Consider the following 18681-nt stretch of genomic DNA (forward strand, 5'->3'; position numbering starts at 1 on the left):
AAACCTGTGGGTAGAGACGGTTCAGGCCCTTGAGGAACCTGCCAACCACAGGATTGGCAAAGATGGAGCGGCCATTCGCACCCGGGTGAAAAGCCGAGATGGCCGCAAGGTGAACTCTGACAGAGGATGCCGCCAGACCCTGCTGTTTTAGGTCCAGGAGATACTTCAAAATAAGAGGCACGGATGCCTGGAGAGTCTGAACCTCCTGAATAAGGAGTTGCTCGTGAGAAGGATCCCTGAAGAGGGACGGGGAAGGAGGGTGGGGAGGAAGAAAACTGGAGAGAGTATCCCGCTTCCACTGTGCGGAGGACCCAGCGGTCCATGGTTATACAAAACCAAGCACAGTGGAAATGGGATAAACGATTCAAGAAAGGTGGGGTAGGATCCTGAACAAGGTCCAGTACACCGCCCCCAGGCGTCCCTTCAAAAAGCCTGTTCTGAGCCCGACGAAGGCTTGACGGGCCCTGGCCTTGCCCAGACAGGGGTTTGGAGGGCTTTCTCCTGCCATTACACCCCCGCCTTCTATAGATATCCTGCCTCGGCCGAGGATAGGAGCGTTGTTGCAGCTGCTGGGGTTTGAAGGGCTTCCACTGAGTAGCCGGTGTGTGCATGCCCAGGGACTTCATTATCGCCCTTGAGTCCTTAAGATTTTGTAGCCTTAAATTGGTCTTTTCCGAAAACAGGCCCTCTCCATCAAAGGGAAAGTCCTGCAGTGTTTGCTTAGGTTCCGGTGGCAGGCTGGAGGCTCTGACTCCAGGTGGCTATGGTCCAAATGGCAACGGTTCGAGAAACGCAACCCCGCCTCGGATCCCGAAGAACGAGAAGAGGAACGTGAGGGCCACGGTGGTGCCAAGCGGATCTGCGCTGGGTCACGTCGACAAGGCAACGGGGAACAATGCCGCGACGCTGGGAAGCGGTGCCGGGACCTGCACCGGTACCTGGAACGGCGCCTGGATCTGGATCGAGATGATGACCGGCATTGAGAGTGGCGTCAAGTCTGGGATCTGCCTCTCGATGACGACCAGCAGATAGAGCGTTACCGCGATCGGGACCAGCGCGGGGAGTTGGAGTGGTGCCGCGAGTACGACCGGCACTGTGAAGGAGAGCGTTGCCGGGACTGCGAGCAGCGTCAGGACTGTGAGTGGTGTCGGGAGTGGAAATGGTGCCAAGAATGGGATCGGTGCTGCAGCTCGACCGACAGTGCTGACGGGTGGATTAGGACTGGCTTGCCCTGGGACAGTGCTGCACGTACAGGCACCGGTGCCTTGGCATGAGGCTGAGGGGATGCCGATGCAGTCATGGCAATAAGATCCCTTGCAGCCGCAAAGGTATCCGGGATAGATGGCAACCGGACCTCAACCACGCTGTGTGTCGGGGAGTCCAGAGGTACTGGACTCAACGACCTCCCCTCGGGGCCGGAGTCAACGGTACTGAAGCCGTAGGCTGTGCCCCTAGACGCTCTCCTGTGGGACGCGTCTCCATGGGCAGTTCCAGGGAGGCTGGTTTCTGTGGAGGTGTGCCACCCTTTTCTGGCTTTCAGTGCCACTTCTGGCCATGAGAACGGGAGCGGTGCTGGGCCAATGATGTCGGTTGTGGTGCCAGGGAGCACCGGTGCTGCGGGTCTCAATCAGAGTCCAACCATGGTGCTGTTCCTACTGCTGCCGCCAAGGCGCTGCTCACTGAGGCGCTTGGTCCTGGATCTTGGCGCACCACAGGAGGCTGAGGGCTAAGAGCTGCCTTCATGAGGAGCTGCTTTAAACGAAAGTCCCGCTCCTTCTGAGTCTGGGGACAAAACCCTTTGCAGATCCTGCACTTCTCTGCTTGATGAAACTCCCCCAGACACTTCAGGCAAGAGTCATGGGGTCGCCCTCTGGCATGGGCTTAGAGCAGGAACCGCAGGGCTTGAATCCCAGAGCCTTGGGCATGAGCCCAAGAGGAGAATTGGGGAAAGACCCCCCAACCCCACTAACACTATGTAAACCAAGTGTAACGAACTAAAACTATCAACTATTAGGTATACCGTAGGGAGAGTGGAGAACAGCGAAGCAGGACTCCACAGTTCCAACAACCATCACAGGCGGTAAGAAGGAACTGAGCAGGCTCTGGGTTGCCTGGGATATATATCGAGCGCCATGAAGGCGCCACTCCAGGGGGCTCCACAGCCAACCCATCGGGTGTTGCTAGGGTAAAAATCCTCCGACGGCCGTGCACACCTAATTGGAATCGATATGAGGAAGTACTCGAAGAAGAACTTTACATATATAAGGATGGGGAAAAGACTGAGGATTTGGTCCACACTGTTTAATGCATACTGTTACCAACACAGGAGAATCTCTCTTAACCTCAGTGCATGCCAGGAAGAGAGAGAGGAGGCAGCAAGTATATGGCATCTTGCATGCAAGGTAGACTATGCTGCAGCTCCTACTCTATTGATTTCCAGCCTTCTGCAATAGCAGTTCTCCCATTTGTTACAGATCCGTCCCTGGGTCCCCTACTACCATTTACATATTTGTCCTGTCTGTCAGAAGCAAAACCTACCTTTTTGCACATACTAATCTGCATCACAGCATAATTTATGAGGGCTTCTTTCAAGTCATGATTCTTTTGCTCTTTGAAGCGTTCAATATCTGCCCAGGCACTTTTCACAAACTCTCTGAAATGAAAACAATATAGTTTTGTCAATGTGAGTGTTTTTAAAAAAATACTTAATATATTATGGGCCCCAGCCAGCTGCTACTGAATTTACTGGGAGAAGGACTCTGCCTTTGTCAATACCTGAAGTGCTACACTTTTACAGTCTACGAGTTGGATCACAGTAATTTCTATGCACCTCGGATGGGATCCTCATTTTATACTTTTACTTGCTCTAATATTGGAATGTGTGTCCCAATAATTCATGTAGTCCTTCAGAGATTTTTAATCGCAAATCACATAATTTTTTTATAACTGGAGACTTTCACAGATAGATCTGACTAAAGTTAATCTATGTGGCCACAGAACTAAATTCATAATGAATTTATATTCAGAGCCTTGCCAGGCTCACTAAATACTTCTGTGCCAGTGCTCTGGTGAGGGGCTTTGGGCCTCAGCATCCTCTTAGATCATCTCATTTCCTGTGAGAATCCTGTAGTAGACCATCTTAAAATTCACTTGTCACGAGCATTTAAGTCAGTAATTGATGATTGCTTGAATGTTTGCAAAAAGTGGACACAAGCTTAACTGAAGCAAATTTATTTCAGAATAGAATACTCCCTTTTCTTGTTTGCCTGCAATATTTGCCTCCAGCTCTACTTAACCAGAACAGGGGCAAGTTCATATACTAAAGTAACCCATAGCTTACTGTTTGTACTGGACTTCGCAAACTAGACAAGTATTTGTTTGAAAACCGTTTCCTGAGCTATAAAAGCAGACGTCCAGCACTTCTGTCAAGATGATTAAGGAATTCAATTTACCATGTCCTAATTTCTATTGAGTATTTTGTTGTTTTGAACTGCGTATGAACTGGTCTGTTTCTTATCTTTTGGTATGTAAGGATTACAGCTAACAGATAGCACACTCATCTTTCCTATAATAAAAATGAATGTGTTCGGACACAAATATATAGGTTTTGGAATGTGAGCTCCTACTAGTTAGAATACTAAGAATCAGTCATTCAAATGTAGCTTGCTGAAACATTTAATGACGAACAGAAGTCAACTATCCTTCATACAAAACTTTCTAAGGAATTATTAGCTTTAATGTCAGGAGCCATATTTATAGACTGAACTAAAACTACACCTGAATTCTACATTCAAGTAGCCACTAGAAAGCTCAAATCCTCAGTTGCTTACAGCCCACCTGTTAAATATATTACCAGCTGAACATAAAACAAGAACTCAGCCATTAAATGGGTTCAGTAACTGGAAAAGCGATCAGTTCTTATATAAGCTACACTCTCAGACCAGGAGCTAACTGAGTGTACTGTACTTAATTTCACAACTTGCAAATGACAGGAATTTTTATAGACAGCTCGTAAACACCAAGAATATATTAAAAACTCCACCTTTACCTGCCCTCCACATTTTTAGATTTCAATTGTTCTTCCCCTTCATGTATCTGTTCTTCTAGAACCTTTATCTTGCCTTCTCTTTGCTCAGGAGTTTCCTGACCAAACAGTTTGCTCGTCATTCCCTTTAGAGAAAATGTTCTCAGAGTCTAAAATCAAACAGAAAAATGCTCTTTGCTTTGTTCCAGTAGAATGATAATAATTATTTGGCTGGTGGAGTTCAGACACTGACATAAAGGGCTCTTCCATTTGAAAAATGCACTACTGCTAGATGGGTGCAAGAGGCATGGTAGTTCAAATTAAAACCAATAATTAAACAAACCTATATTAACTCCTATTTATTAAAAATTGTCTATCTGAAACTTCACATAAAGTCTCTAACCTCTTCAAAAACTGCCTTCAAATTACTTCCATTGCTGTACGCAGTGTTGTAGCTGTGTTGGTCCCAGGACATTAGAGAGAGACATGGTGGGTGAGGTAATATCTTTTGTTGGACCAACTTCTGTTGGAGAGAGAGACAAGCTTTCAGACTTACACAGAACTCTTCTTCAGGTTTGGGAACGTACCCAAAGAAGAGCTCTGTGTAAGCTTGAAAGCTTGTCTCTCTCACCCACAGAATTTGGTCCAGTAAAAGGTATTACCTCACCCACTTTCTCTCTTCAAATACTTTCATAGGTAAGAGTCTTATGGCCTGATCCACTGACCACCGGACTCAAGGGAATGACTCCCACTGATTTTAATGGGCTTCATTCTGGGCCCATATTTAATTAATTTGTATTCAGTCACCAATTTCTTATCTTCAAGTAATATTTCTTGTCATATTATATGAAAAAACAGTAAAATACTTCTACATTAAAATATTAATAACTTTAGCAGTAATTGTTTACTCTGTTTATTTACCTTTCAGATTAAATGCAAATATCTGTTTTTAGATATTATCTAACTTCAGCCATTTTTCCTGGGGAGGCGGGGGAAGGGGGAACCTAACATTTCATAATGGGGATGTTAAGCTTTTAAAAGGTACAACAAAGATTTTTTTCCCTCAGATGACTGTAACTAACCAGAAACTTTGGTCTTTGTAGTATTCTATTTCATTTCATTTGAAACACTTCAGATCACCTTACCTACAAGCCTGCATTTGCTAGGTCTTAATAAAAATAAGCCCTGCACAAACTGTATAAATCACCATGAAAATAAATTACTGTAAACCACTAAAAGATCTACAGCTCACGTGATACTTGTCATCATAACCAGCTGTCCGCATGTTATCTATCTGTTAAATGCCATTTAGATGTCACCCTAACTTGTTTAGCTCTCTAAAAAAAAGAAAAAGAAAAAAAATCCAAGTCTTGAAGAAGAAAATGGAAAACAGGCTCACTCCTGTTGCCAGTTCTTCACACTGTTGTTTTTTAGATGCCAGGTCCTGAGCAGCCATTTCCAAGTCATACTGCATTAGTTCATGTTTCCTGCAAACAGCCCTGAAAACATAATCAGTGAGCGATTTGTCATGTAATATTTTGTCTTGCTACGTTTTTACCACCTTCTAAGCTTTAAAAAAACAGTAAAAATGGTTTTTTTTTTAGCATAAGTCGTGTTCAGTTATTTATCTAGCCTGTATTTAATAGCCCTATAACAGTAAACATAACTCTGGCGCAAGCCTGCTAAATTACAAAATTTCTGGTGTGTTAAGTGATTTTATACTTCAGTGACCCTGAGCATATTCTCCTGCTGCTCCTTCTTCCATAAGCTCATACTAAGATTTTGCATGACATATAAAACCATCCTCTATCTAAGGACATCCTTGTAAAGTGGTTTCATTCAACATGTTACAGTAAAAATTCCAATAGCAGGAAACAGTTTACATGTCACTTTGGACATTGTGCCTGTGTGACAGGCAATGATGCACATTAATCTTAAGAAAACGTCTTCCACTGTAACTTAACCCAGAGTCTCCAAATTCCTTAGAGTGTACTAAAATTTTGTTTGTTTGTAAAAAGTGATAACTGTACCTAAATGTATACAGCGCCTTTCATTCAGAAGGATCTCAATGTGCTTTGCAAACTTTACAAATGGATTTGCAAACACAAGTGTTGCCACTTCCTTAGTGAATGTGGCAACTGTAACAGATCACAGCAACAGCACACAGTACTTTAGGTCAGGAAGGAGTACTAGGGGAGGCTAGGGAGGCAGAATGTATCTGTCACAACTGGAAGTTATTTGGGAAACTTAAAAAAAACTCCCATAGCTAGTTTTGAACAGCTGTAAGTGGTCAGAGACTCTCTTTTGTGTCTCATAATGGAAGATGGCATCTCTAGCAGAAGATTGTCCTGCAGCAGCATGCTGAGGCATTGATTCAAAAGGGATGAGCACAGCTTAATCAACATACAGCATTACTTCTTAGAGCACCTGGATTTTGCCTGGAGGTTCTGCCATTGAATTACTAACCAGCTAAGCGATACTTAACTCTGATTGGCTTACTGGGCAATAAAAGATGCAAACAAATAAAAGATGCAAGGTATTTGGAGACTTCAGAACGTAACTGTGTAATGTTTTCTTCAAAAGTAAAAATTGTGAAGGATACAGACAGAAGTCTGCGGAGCATGTATCAAAATAAAGCGACAGAAGTACAGGGATTCCAATCTTTTATGTTAATATACTTACCGCAGAGCTTCTGCATAGAAAAGATATTCTTTTAGCTGATCTGCATAATGCTCTTCCTCTTCCAATATGTCGTCAATAGAAGCTGCATACCTGGTAAAGTACAACCTTTGGTTAAACAGAAGAATCCCTGATTTTGCTTCTTAAATTATTTAAATACTGTAAAAGGGAAAGAACCCTATTTCTTAGCGGTAATCATAAGTTACCTTAAAAGTGTTCTTTATTGTTGGATTTAAAAGGTATATTTTAATGCCAAACAGACTAATATAAACACTCCTGAAGGCCTGTTTCTTAAGTTATTACTACAATGAAGTGATAAATCTTACACTAGTCAAACGTTTTCTGCTGAAGAGGAGGCTGTTTTTATTACAGGAAAAGGAAAAAAAATACAACTGGCTAAAGTAATTTATTCCTTTTCTTCAGTGATTTTTCAACAGGCAGCAGCAAAGTGAAAAATATTCATAAATTTCAGAGTGAGCATGGCATCTTTAAGGTTTGGTGAAGTGAACTTGATGCCTTCTAAAATGCTAGAGGCAACACTTAAGAGGTGGGTTTCACTTGACCCTCAGTCAATGGTGATGGAAACAATGGCATTTGAGAGTCCTCAGCACTTTGCAGAATCAAGCCTTTTAGTTCCTGAAGTAGAAAGTTCAACAACCTATGCTTCACAAATCAGAATGTTAGTTCAGACTAGCAGCTATATATGCAAGTCTTTGAGGAGCATATTTTCCAAAGTCCTCAGTATTGCCCTAACTGCGCCTCTTGTAGTCACTGGGAGTTTTACCACTGCTCCCATTGACTTCAATAGAGCAGCGTTAGGCTGATGCAGAGACGTTTTGAAAAATCCCACCCCCTACTGTGCGTGGCAGAAAGTGACTTTTTAAATGTACAATCACTTAAAAAAGGTAAGAAATGTTGTCTGATAGCTTTCAATGGGCTCCTGTTGTTTGAAAAAAGTTAGTGTTTTCAAGCATACTTAGGGACAGAAGTATCTCTGTAAAATGGTTCCTGCACATATCTTCTCGTGTACGTTTTGAGTTGTATCTGCTTAGCCTACTGACAGAAATAAGCGTTTACTGTGTCAGCAACACAGAGCCAATGCAGCTGGGATGAATGAGCTGTGTTATATTCCACCTCCTGCAGCATCAACAAAATCAACTAAGTTTGGATTCTAGAGTCTTTGTTGCAAAACCTAAAGCACCAAAATTACAACAAAATATGGAAGTAACAAAACTGCCAATCACCACCACGTTCTTAGGTTTCATGTTATTCCTTGCATCCAATACTTCATGTGTGTCTTTCACATTGTAAGATCTTGGGCAATCTCTTCTCCTATCTGTGTTTGTGAAGCAACCAGCACAAAAGGGACCGCTGGGCACTTGTCACAGGGTAAGGCATCTTCATACCAAGCACTACCCATGCCTGGTTTTCTTCCTAAATCATGGAATTTTGAGGGACAGGGAGCAGGTGATAAAGTCAGGCCTGCTGGCATATGTAAATGACAGCCTGTTCTCAGCAGGGAGGCTCTCCAGTAACTAGGGAAGGACTGGTAGTGGCTCCCAAACTGAAAGGGAGCTGGGAGTGTGATCTGGAAGAGAGCTGGGAGTTCCTCTATTGAGATTCCTGTAGGAAACAACTGTGGCTGTTAGGTCTGCCCTGTCAAGGGACAGGGTAAGGAGCCCAAGGAGGGATACAGCCAGAAGTTGGGAAGCAAATCAGGGGGCCTGCTGGAAGGTGATGTGAGCCCTTATAGATGAAAAGTGAAAGTCAGTCATGTTTGGGAGAACTATTTGTAGTTTTTAGTTGGGGGACTATGGAATCCTGAGGAGAAGACATGTATAGGAACCCCTCTGCCCAATCTAAGAGCTGGAATATAGAATCAAAAAAATGTAGGGCTGGAAGAGGTTAGCTAGTCTAGCCCCGTGGGCTGAGGAAGTAAACCTAGACCGTCTCCGACAGGTGTTTGTCCAACCTGTTCTTAAAAATTTCCAATGATGAGGATTCTACAACCTCCCTTGGAAGCCTACCCCAGAGAGTAACTATCCTTATTGTTAGTAATTTTTTCCTAATAGCTAACCTGAATCTCCCTTGCTCAGATCAAGTCCTTTACTACTTGTCCTACCTTCAGTGGACATGGGGAACAATTGATCACAGACCTCCTTATAACAGTCCTGAATATATTTGAAGATCGTTATCACGTCCCTCCTCAGTCTTCCTTTCTCAAGACTAACCATGGCCAGATTTGTAAGCTTTCTGCATAGGTCAGGTTTTCCAAACCTTTTATCATTTTTGTTGCTCTCCTCTGAACTCTCTCCAGTTTGTCCACAACTGCCTCCTGTGTCTTACATACAACACTGCTGTTAATACATCCCAGAATGTTATTAGCCTTTTTTGCAATTGCATCATATGTTGGTTCACATTCAATTTGTGATCCACTGTAACCCTCAGATCCTTTTGTGCAGTACTACTGTCTAGCCAGTTATTCCCAATGTTGTAGGTGTATATTTGATTTTTCCCACCCTAAATGTAGTACTTTGCACTTGTCTTTATTGAATTTGATCTTGTTGATCTCAAACCAATACAATATATAATTTGCATATTAATAAACCAGAGTCTAGGAGTGAGATTTTGTTCTGGACTGTGACTGTTGTGTGCATGATTTTATAGAAGGGGAGAACTGAGGTACAGCACATCCAAGAAGGGTCCAGGCAAGGTGACCTTGTGACAGAAGTCCGATAATGTGTCAACAGCTTGCGTTTCAAAGGAGGTAGGAAGGATACAGGGATAAATTAAATAGAAGTAAAAACACACCGCACTGGGAGCTGGAGCAGGGAACATGTTTCAGTGCTATCTTTAATTACTGTATGGTGCTCCAGATACATGGCTTTTTATGTGGCCACAAAAGCAACATTTTGTGGTCCTGTTCAGAGTTTAAAGCCCACCAGTAATGTACAGCCAAGGAGGTGAGAGAAGGCTCTGGGCTTGTTGAGAAGGTGCTGTCTTTGAGCCTGAAGGGGTATGGCTGATCTCCTGCATAATAATCCATAAAAGGGCAATGGCATCTGCCCAGTTTTGTGAGAGAGGAGCATTACCACTGTGTCTGTACCAAGACTTGAATTTAAGGCTCTGTGGATTTTTTTAAAAGTTCCTAAAACAAAAGAGTTGGGATTTTTTTAGGGCTACAGATGGACTGTACATCAGTTGCAGCCAAGTTTTTCAAGGGAAGATTTATGACTGAATGCTAGGAGTTGTTCTGCCCAACTCCCACCTAAACATACCCTAGAGCAGAATTTATACCAAAACTTAAATCATGATTTGACAAAGTAGTAGGTCAGCAGAAGCTGCACTTCTGACTATTTGAACCCAATTTTGCACACTTTAGGCCAAAACAGGTTAAACAAATCATGGAAATCCCCAAAGAGAAAGGGAAATGCACGGCAGTGAGCATGCTTCTACAAACAGTAAAATAAATGTTTCACAGCTAAAACTTTCCAACATACTAGATTCACCTCATAGTCAATGGGAGTTGTGCAACTAAAATGCTCTTGTTATACTTTAAACAAATTATTGTAGGTTGTCAGTTGATTATGGCGCAGCAATGCCAGAAAGGCTGGAGTCAAGTTTCTAAATTTAGGGGGGGGTCATTCATGTAACTGCTGACTGCACATGGGACAAATCAAGGGATAGAAAAAATGGATGGCACCATGAAAACTAATACACATACAGACACTCCCCCCATACTACACAACTATGTGGCTTCTTAAATAATAATGAGTTAAATAAAAGGGACAGAAACATTTGACTCACCATCAAAAATACTAGTAAAAATGAAGCTGGTATAAGCAGGACATGTGCAGAATAGTTTTAAATGTATTGTAGGGACAGGTTTAGATATTTATAATGTATACTTCCTGCTCAGAAACCATACTCTTTGTGCAACACTCCATACTACTTCCCATAACATTAGCTTTGGAGGGGAGGGAGAGTAGGGGAAGAAGAATTGTACCGCTCAATTATTTTTCCAGTTGATCCTGGAGGTGGGAGGGGAAAAAAAACAAACAAAAAAACCCAACTTGTGAGTCATACACTGAGACCCTTGAACAGGGATTTCACTACACACACCGTGAACTCCCCCATTCTCTCTCACCCTCCCCATCACCCCCATGGTCAACTAGTTACATGCAGTGTTGCCAATTTAGTTGCTTTCCAGTCCCCCCTGTAAATTCAAATATCACGTCTAATTTCAATTCCTGGGAAAGACGGTCTCTGAATCTCACAACTGTTGTCTCTGAACCTCACAATTGCTGTCTCCAGTAAAAAAAAAGAGCTAGAGAGGCCACTTCCGGGATCACCTGTTTGTTAGAGCAGAGAGGAAAACTATGCCATCAGAGGTCACCTTTGATTGTCATTCATTAAAGCATGGACTGATATAGGTTACCCTGGGAACTCTCCACCACCATCACTCTGGGTCTTCAACACTTAACAATGCAAAGGGCAGAAGTCTTAGGTGTTAAGTCTTACAACCCCCTTGTGCCTCTAACTGCTGTTCTATGGTAAAGTGGAGCAGGTATAAACTGGCGGGGTATAATCTCTTGAATGAGGTATTTGTTCTATTTGCTTTGCTTTATCTGATTAAAATATCTTCTTAACATTCTGACATCACAGCACGGTGCATGTTGATGTACGACAAAAGGAAAGCTAGGCAGGTTCAAGTAAGTTTTCATTTATCTGCAGTACTTGTTCACGCAACTGAAAATAAATTGATTTCTATGGGACTATTCAAATTTTGCAGTATTGTAATAAATATTTAACACTGCACTCCATTTCCTTATTCTTTCTATGCCCTTTTATTTGGGGTTACTTCTTGTAATGGGATTTCAGCTGTATAATAAAATTATTTTAACATTAACCATAAAAAGGTTTTTAAACATGGAAATAAATGCTTCTATGTTTCATTCCTAAACACTCATATTATTTAAGGATGTGATAAAAAATTCTCACTTTTTAAACCAAACACTAATTTTGAGAATTCACTGTTAAACGAGCTTCTCCATAAAATTCTATCTGGCAGCAGGAATCTCAAAATTTATATCCCTTACTAAAACTGGACAAGGGCATTAACTTACAATACAGATGTAAACTGGCATCATAAAATAGTATTACTGGCAACCTAAAAGTTTTCTCATGATTCACTTTTAAAATAAGATTATCTTTTCCAATTAAAAGAGAAAATAGTCTCCTAGTTCCATTTGCAAAGCCACAGATCTCCTGAATTGGTTAAACAACTACTCTACCAGTGATTATGATTTTGTCAAGTAGAAGGAACCAGAGAGAGACTGAATAAAAATTTCTCTACTATGTTTATTATTGCATAAAAAGTAAAACTAGGCAAACAAAAAGAATTCCCTATTGCTGTAGTACAGATACTATAAGCAATCCAAAGCGCTAAACAGGTTATTTTTTATTTTGAGGGTTCTGTTCTCCTTGTTTCATGTACATAATAACCATCATTGAATCTGTTTGTCCCTTAAACTTACGTAGTAAGGGACAAACAGATACCCTTGCTGTGCTCAGTAGTGATTCCTGGTTACAACCACTATTTATTTCAGGGTGGTATTTGAAATTATTTTGGACTCCACTAAATAAGCCTTGGGTGCTGAACAGTTAAAAAAAAAAAAAGTTACTTAAACTTTTTGTTAAGTACAAATTAGTGTACCATCTACTGCATGGTGCAAAGCATTCCTGCCAAAAACAAATGGCTCTCATCAGGTCTGCAGTACATTACAGTTTAATTCCACTAGTTTCTGGCATAGCAGCTTAAAAGAAAAGCTGGAAGAATTCCAAACACCTCTATAGTTTCAAAATAATAATAAAAAGTAACCCCTCTGGCTCTCCTGAGGCCCTTTGAGCTACTTAATACAGTACATGGACTCTAAAAACAGCCCACATCCAAAAGTCACTGAAATGTTGTGTACCCAATAGTAATATATCTCTCCCCCAAAGTTTTCTCAGTACATTTCTTATAGAATTCCCTGCCCCCCCTTAATATATGTGCATCTGGCATACATCAAACTATCAGATATTCACTCAGTACTTACACATCCATGTGATGGCCAGCACTCTGCAGCCCATCCCCCATCTCCTTTTCTATTGCACTCCATTCACTAAAGAAAAAAGCAAATCCAATGAGAAACAACATCACACATGAAGTTAAGGGAAGTTAATAATCAGCATCCTGTAAATAGTTTCTTTCCAGGTGATATTTGAATGGAAACTGCCTCAAAAGTTGTACCCATCCAAACTGCTTTTCTACCTCTAAGCAGCAGCACTGAACACAATTTAATAGTGAGACAGTTTTAAAGCATTCTGGTCAGGAGTTGCCCCTGCTCCATCCCTCCCCAGACACAGACACACACACAGAGGGTTGTTGTTTTTTTTAGTTCTAGTTCAAGAGGCAGGCATGAAAAGAACCTTGTTTTAGTAGTTAAGGAGATTAAGAGAAATATTTTCTAACAGAATTGCAACACAAGGTTCATTCCTTTGCGTTGACACTTTTAGCGCCATTATCTGCAATACAAATGGTCTGTAAAGCTATACGACAAAATCTCAATATGGGAATGCTGTTGGTTTTTTTTAACTAATAAGAGAATAATCATTATACACGAGCAACACATCATCAGACAGAAACCTGCCACATCATACACTGGAAAAACTGATGGATTTATAGCATTCACAGTAGACTGGAGTCTCACTTCTGAAATAAGACTCTCCAAACCGGATTTTTTTCTTAGGATCACTGTATATTGTTGACTATTTCTATAAATAGATAAAAATCACTAAAGCTCCACTCCACTAAAGAAGCCTAGAGTTACCAAACAATCATATTTTATTTATATGGAGAGATAGATGAGATAAATGATTAAGTGAATGTCAGTTTATGGATAATGCAGCCACCAAAACTGGAGTGGAGATGGCAAGCACTTAGAAGTTCACCACAAGTAAATCACAATTATGTGTTAAACTCATTATCTCTTAACTCTGCACATGTTATTTGGTTTTATCTGTTATCCTAAAAATGTACCTCCTTCCCCATCTCTTAAATATAGAATGTACTTTTAGTTATCCTCCTCTTTGTGTAATTTATGTCTAGTATTTATTGTTCTATACTTTACATAAAATTTAAATAAATTCTACTCTGTTAATGTTGACATTTGTTTATCCTTGTGTTATTACAAAAATGCACCTAATTTAATTTAAAACCCCCAACCAGAAAGACATCTGCAATCCATTAACCTGGTGAATTAAATATAGCACTTGTACAGACTGTATAAGCAGGAGGTTCCCCTTAACCAGAAGTTAGATTCTTTAATTCTCCAGCGAGATGGAAAACTTGAGCATGCAACTCAGGCACATAAATCAAAAACTATTCGTTAATTCAACTTCTAAAACGTGTACTAGAATATACCTGAGAGACTGTTGATTTTTTAATGTATTGAAAGGATCGGGATACCTTTCACCACTACAGATACAAAGTAACAATTTATGAACTATATAAAATAAATTAATAGGAAGCATTCTGAAGGAACAAACGGTTTAGAACTACACCTCTACCCCAATATAACACAAATTCAGATATAACGCAGTAAAGCAAAAATGGTTTTCTGTCTCATCTACAACATTGGTTCTCAAACTGGGGGTCACAACCCGGTTATGTGGGGGGTCTTGAGCCCCGACTCTGGCAGGGACGCGTGGCTGCGAGCCCCGACCCCGGGCTTGATGTGAAGGACGACATCAGATGCGCCCTTTCTAAAGCAACACCAAGAATAAAACTTCTTGTGTCAAGTACTGTATTAATAACGGATATGCTCGAGGCCAAAGCAAGTTTGATATAACACAGTTTCACCTATAACGCGGTAAGATTTTTTGGCTCCCGAGGACCGCGTTATGTGTAATAAAAAAGACAATAATCATGAAGTTATATTATAAATAAATAAATAAATAAACTTCATCCAGTTCAAACTTAAAAAGTTCAGCAAAGGTAGAAAGATCTGTGTCAAATACAGCAATTTGTCAGTGTCTTAGTACTGAGCAGTGACACTTTCCAATGCACATATTTAGTAAAACAAAATATATCAAAGTTTACATTCCAAAAATAAGGATAAATAAGCTTCATCCATTACTTGCAAACTATCTAAGCTTCAGGAAACTAGATTATGTATTTTAAAAACCTGTTCTGATTCTTACCTGAACACTCTCCCATAATTCCCATGCACTTTGTATACACCATAGAGACGGTCTGCCACTCTCTAAAACAAACATTTGTAAGTCAGTTTTTTGGACAAGCCCATTTCTTTTATATGCAGTTTACTAGCTTCTTGTAAAACATACATATCTTCAGCAAAGACTAATGTTTACTGATTAACCCTTCAGGTCTACAGCTGTAATTTCTCAATAGCAGTATACGAGATGAAAATGTTATTTTATAAAGGCTAAAGCAGAGCTCTGACTTGTCTTTTAAGATCAACAGTATAACTTTTTTTTTTAAATCAATGGCTTCAAACTATACTGAAAGTAACACTTAGACCATTCTATGTATGAGAATCTACAGAAATGCCCTCATACTATCTATACATAGAGTCAATCAGCCACTCTAGTTAGATCACCAACAACCGAGTTAACGTGAGGCGTGATTCATTTCACCTGTATGACGACGATGTAAGCAGACATCACACAGGGGGAATGTATGTGTGTGTCAGGGGGTTGGGAGAAGAGGGTGTATATGAAAATAGGAAGACAAAAATCTACACTTGAGTTCGGAGTTGTGGTTAAGCCTCTTCCTCTCTCTCACCCTGCATGGCCACTTCCCCATGCAGTCCTAACAAAGGGCTTAAAAATTAACTGCAAAGGAAAGCTGGGTTTGTTCAGAGAAAAGAAACTTCAAGGCTTTTCCATACAGGATGAAGAATCCGAAAAGGCACAAGCCTATTTTTTTCTTTGTAATACAATACTACAAAGAATGGGAAAGGAAGAGTCAACTCATCACAACACTTGTTGCTAACGCTAGAAATCAATTCATGCATTCAGAGAATCAGAAACCTGCACATGCTACGCTGTTGGTAACTATACAGTTATTGATCTTTCCCTCTACTTTACATTGAACTCTGAAGCACAACTTATTTTTGTCCTTCACAATTATTAGAGCACTGTTTGAGACGTCAGTGAGTTAAACAGAAGCTTTATAAAAGCCATAATTATTCATGTGTCAAAGAGGTAAAAAGGAAATAAGTTAGAACACTGTCACACAGCTCACACACACATGTACTGGCAGGAAGGCAAGTTACTGGAATACAAGCAATTAATCCTCTAAAGTGCCTCCACTCGACAGGGCAATCAATTACAATCCTCCCCTACAGCACACTTTCACCCAAAAGTAAACCCCTGTTGAACACACTAAGAACTAGTATCGTGCTCCCTGTTACCAGGGTTGTAATTTCCTATTTCCTTCTCTGTTTTGTATTTTTTAAGCTTGTGTTTTCAAGCCATAGTAGACAGCCATCCTGATTCCATGACGTGACGGTTCTAATCATTCTAAAGGACATTATTCATTATAAACTTGTCTGTAAGATGAAAAATGTTGTGGGGAACTTGCATAACTCGTGAATTCACACCACAAGCTCTAGAAAACACAATATTATATGTCTATGTTCCAGAAAACTCCATGCCATTCTAACTCCTTTCTGCCACGTGAGAGAAAGGCAGAATCCCGCTAACTGCACAGTGGGGATCCAACATTTTCTAGTTGATGTGGGCTTCTGGCCCCCTTGCTTCTTCCTCCAGTGGCAACACCTATGAAGGAGATGAAGTAATACTATTCTGCTCATCTCCCTTTCTTCTGAATTGTAATTGAAGATATGTATGTTACTCTCAGGTAACAGTCTACTTCACACTTCTCACTATTTCTCTGAAATATTCAATGTTATGCTGCAGATTTTGATAGAACATGCAACAAACTGGGGTCTACAAACACTCCAAATCACTACAGGTCTTGTCTATTACTTTGGGCGTGACACTGATGTATCAACTTTGAGTCCCAAGGTTCTATTGTCCCAGCTAAGCTCCAACCATCCCTCTTCCCAATTCCCCGAGTGACATTCATGGGGTTTTAAATTGCCAATATGATGATAAGTTACTGCATGTAAACTATTCTACAAGACAGAATAAAGCAATGAGCTAAACAACAGCATTATGAATGTTTGTGGAAGCATTTGTAAGCATTTTTTAAACTAGAAATCTGTGGTGTAAGTATGGTCTTTTTCCAGTGACTATCATAACATGAATAATTCAGACTGGGGAACAATACTGGAGATAAACGTTTCACACTGCATCACTCCAAGCACATTTAGAATTCCTTCCCCCAAAAGTGTATTGTTATAAAATAATCTCTCCCCCGCCCCACCCCGCCCCACCCCCAAAACACGGGACAGTACAACAAACCAATTTCAAGTGAAGAATACATACATCCGTTTTCTCTATTGACTGAAGAAGAAATGCTGTCTTATAAATATATTATACTATTTGTCAGGACACACATGGGAAATACTTACAGCTCTGATTCGCAGAAGGTGTGATATGACAGACTGCAGTTCATCGCTGTAGTGTTTTAGCTCAGTAAATCTCCTGGGAACAGGAAACAGATAGTACATCATTAGCTATCACAAAAGCAAGCTTTCACAAATTGTAAGATAGAGCAACAACACAACAGCTGGCGACACTGAGCTTGACTTATGTTAAAGTGGAATTAGCTGTGGATTCCTAGAAAATGACAACAGAATCAAACTCCTTTTTAGCAAAGAATTACACACATGCAAAACTACTGTACTTTTATACAGTAACAGTAAAGGTTCAGATCAATTCATATGCCATAAATCTAAGAAATAAATATAAACAGCAGAGGTTTTTTTCTGAAAGACTGCTGTATCTGGTTTTTTTAAGAGCACTTATGAAGTGGAATGTTATTTGATAGATATGATCTAAAGAGCAGGAAGAAACTTTTCATTTAAAATCCCATTTGATGGGTTTTATGCTTACTAATGAAAAACTGTTTAAATTCTTTTGAAGTTGATAAAATATTACCTGTACTTACAATGTGCCTTTCATGCAAGGATCTCGAACTCTAAAAAACATTAAATTAGCCTCAGAATACACCTAGGTGGTGTGTAAAATGGATACAATATCCATGGCTAAGCTGAACCCCAGAGCAGTTTGCTGACTTGCGAAAAGCCTCAAGAGGGGGTTATTTACTCCTGTGCAGATGCCCAGCACAAGACCTATACACCATTTAAGACCAACTTAAACCCTATTTTGAAGCCTTAGATTGTGCAAAGGCATGCATATTATCCAGAGTGAAAGTAAAGAATAGGAACTCAAGAACTGACTTACTACTGAATGACAATCTGTCAATTACTGTAGTGAAGAAAAATCCAGGCCAAGATTTTAAAAATAAACAAACAACAGATGCCTAAAGTTAGGCTTCTAAAATCTTAATTAGGCACCTATATATAAGTGATCTGATTTCAGAAATGCTTAGAACCCAGCAGGTCTCATTGAAAAAAAAAAAACAAGCCACTTATTTAGGTGGCTAATTATGAATATAAGAACCAAAATTTCAGCACCCATTTAAAAAAAAACAAACTTTGCTTACACCACATGTTTCTAATATTTAGGAAATTGCGTCTCATGACATCCCATGACAGAAAAGGTCATTTATAGGCATTCTATGATTTCTATGCCTAAAGAGAGTTTTCCACAAAAATGTGTGGCATATTAGGGTTAAAGTGTACAGTTTCTTTCAAAACATTTAAAGACCAGCAGAGAAATTATAGCAGGAAACACAAATATAGCTGTTGGTGGATGTCGGGCAATCCTTTTACCTTACGTTTTATAAAATATATGCCAGCGCAGTGTGTCAGACAGCTTCA

At 40.3% G+C, this 18681-nt stretch overlaps 1 protein-coding gene across 2 annotated transcripts in view; it reads right to left on the reverse strand.

The window, feature by feature from the left end:
* The window catches only part of SNX4 (sorting nexin 4), a 55707-nt gene that overhangs the window by 3358 nt on the left and 33668 nt on the right, over positions 1 to 18681 (reverse strand). For both annotated transcript variants that reach the window (XM_037912268.2, XM_037912269.2), the window contains 7 exons: positions 17308 to 17380; positions 14948 to 15009; positions 12802 to 12867; positions 6707 to 6796; positions 5424 to 5523; positions 4049 to 4194; positions 2539 to 2653 (listed from right to left, as the gene is read on the reverse strand). In XM_037912268.2, coding sequence (XP_037768196.1) covers positions 2539 to 2653; positions 4049 to 4194; positions 5424 to 5523; positions 6707 to 6796; positions 12802 to 12867; positions 14948 to 15009; positions 17308 to 17380 — 652 coding nt within the window. The remainder of the gene's footprint in view (positions 1 to 2538; positions 2654 to 4048; positions 4195 to 5423; positions 5524 to 6706; positions 6797 to 12801; positions 12868 to 14947; positions 15010 to 17307; positions 17381 to 18681) is intronic.

The sequence above is a fragment of the Chelonia mydas genome, chromosome 11 (assembly GCF_015237465.2).
Source record: "Chelonia mydas isolate rCheMyd1 chromosome 11, rCheMyd1.pri.v2, whole genome shotgun sequence".
Taxonomy (NCBI): Eukaryota; Metazoa; Chordata; order Testudines; family Cheloniidae; genus Chelonia; species Chelonia mydas.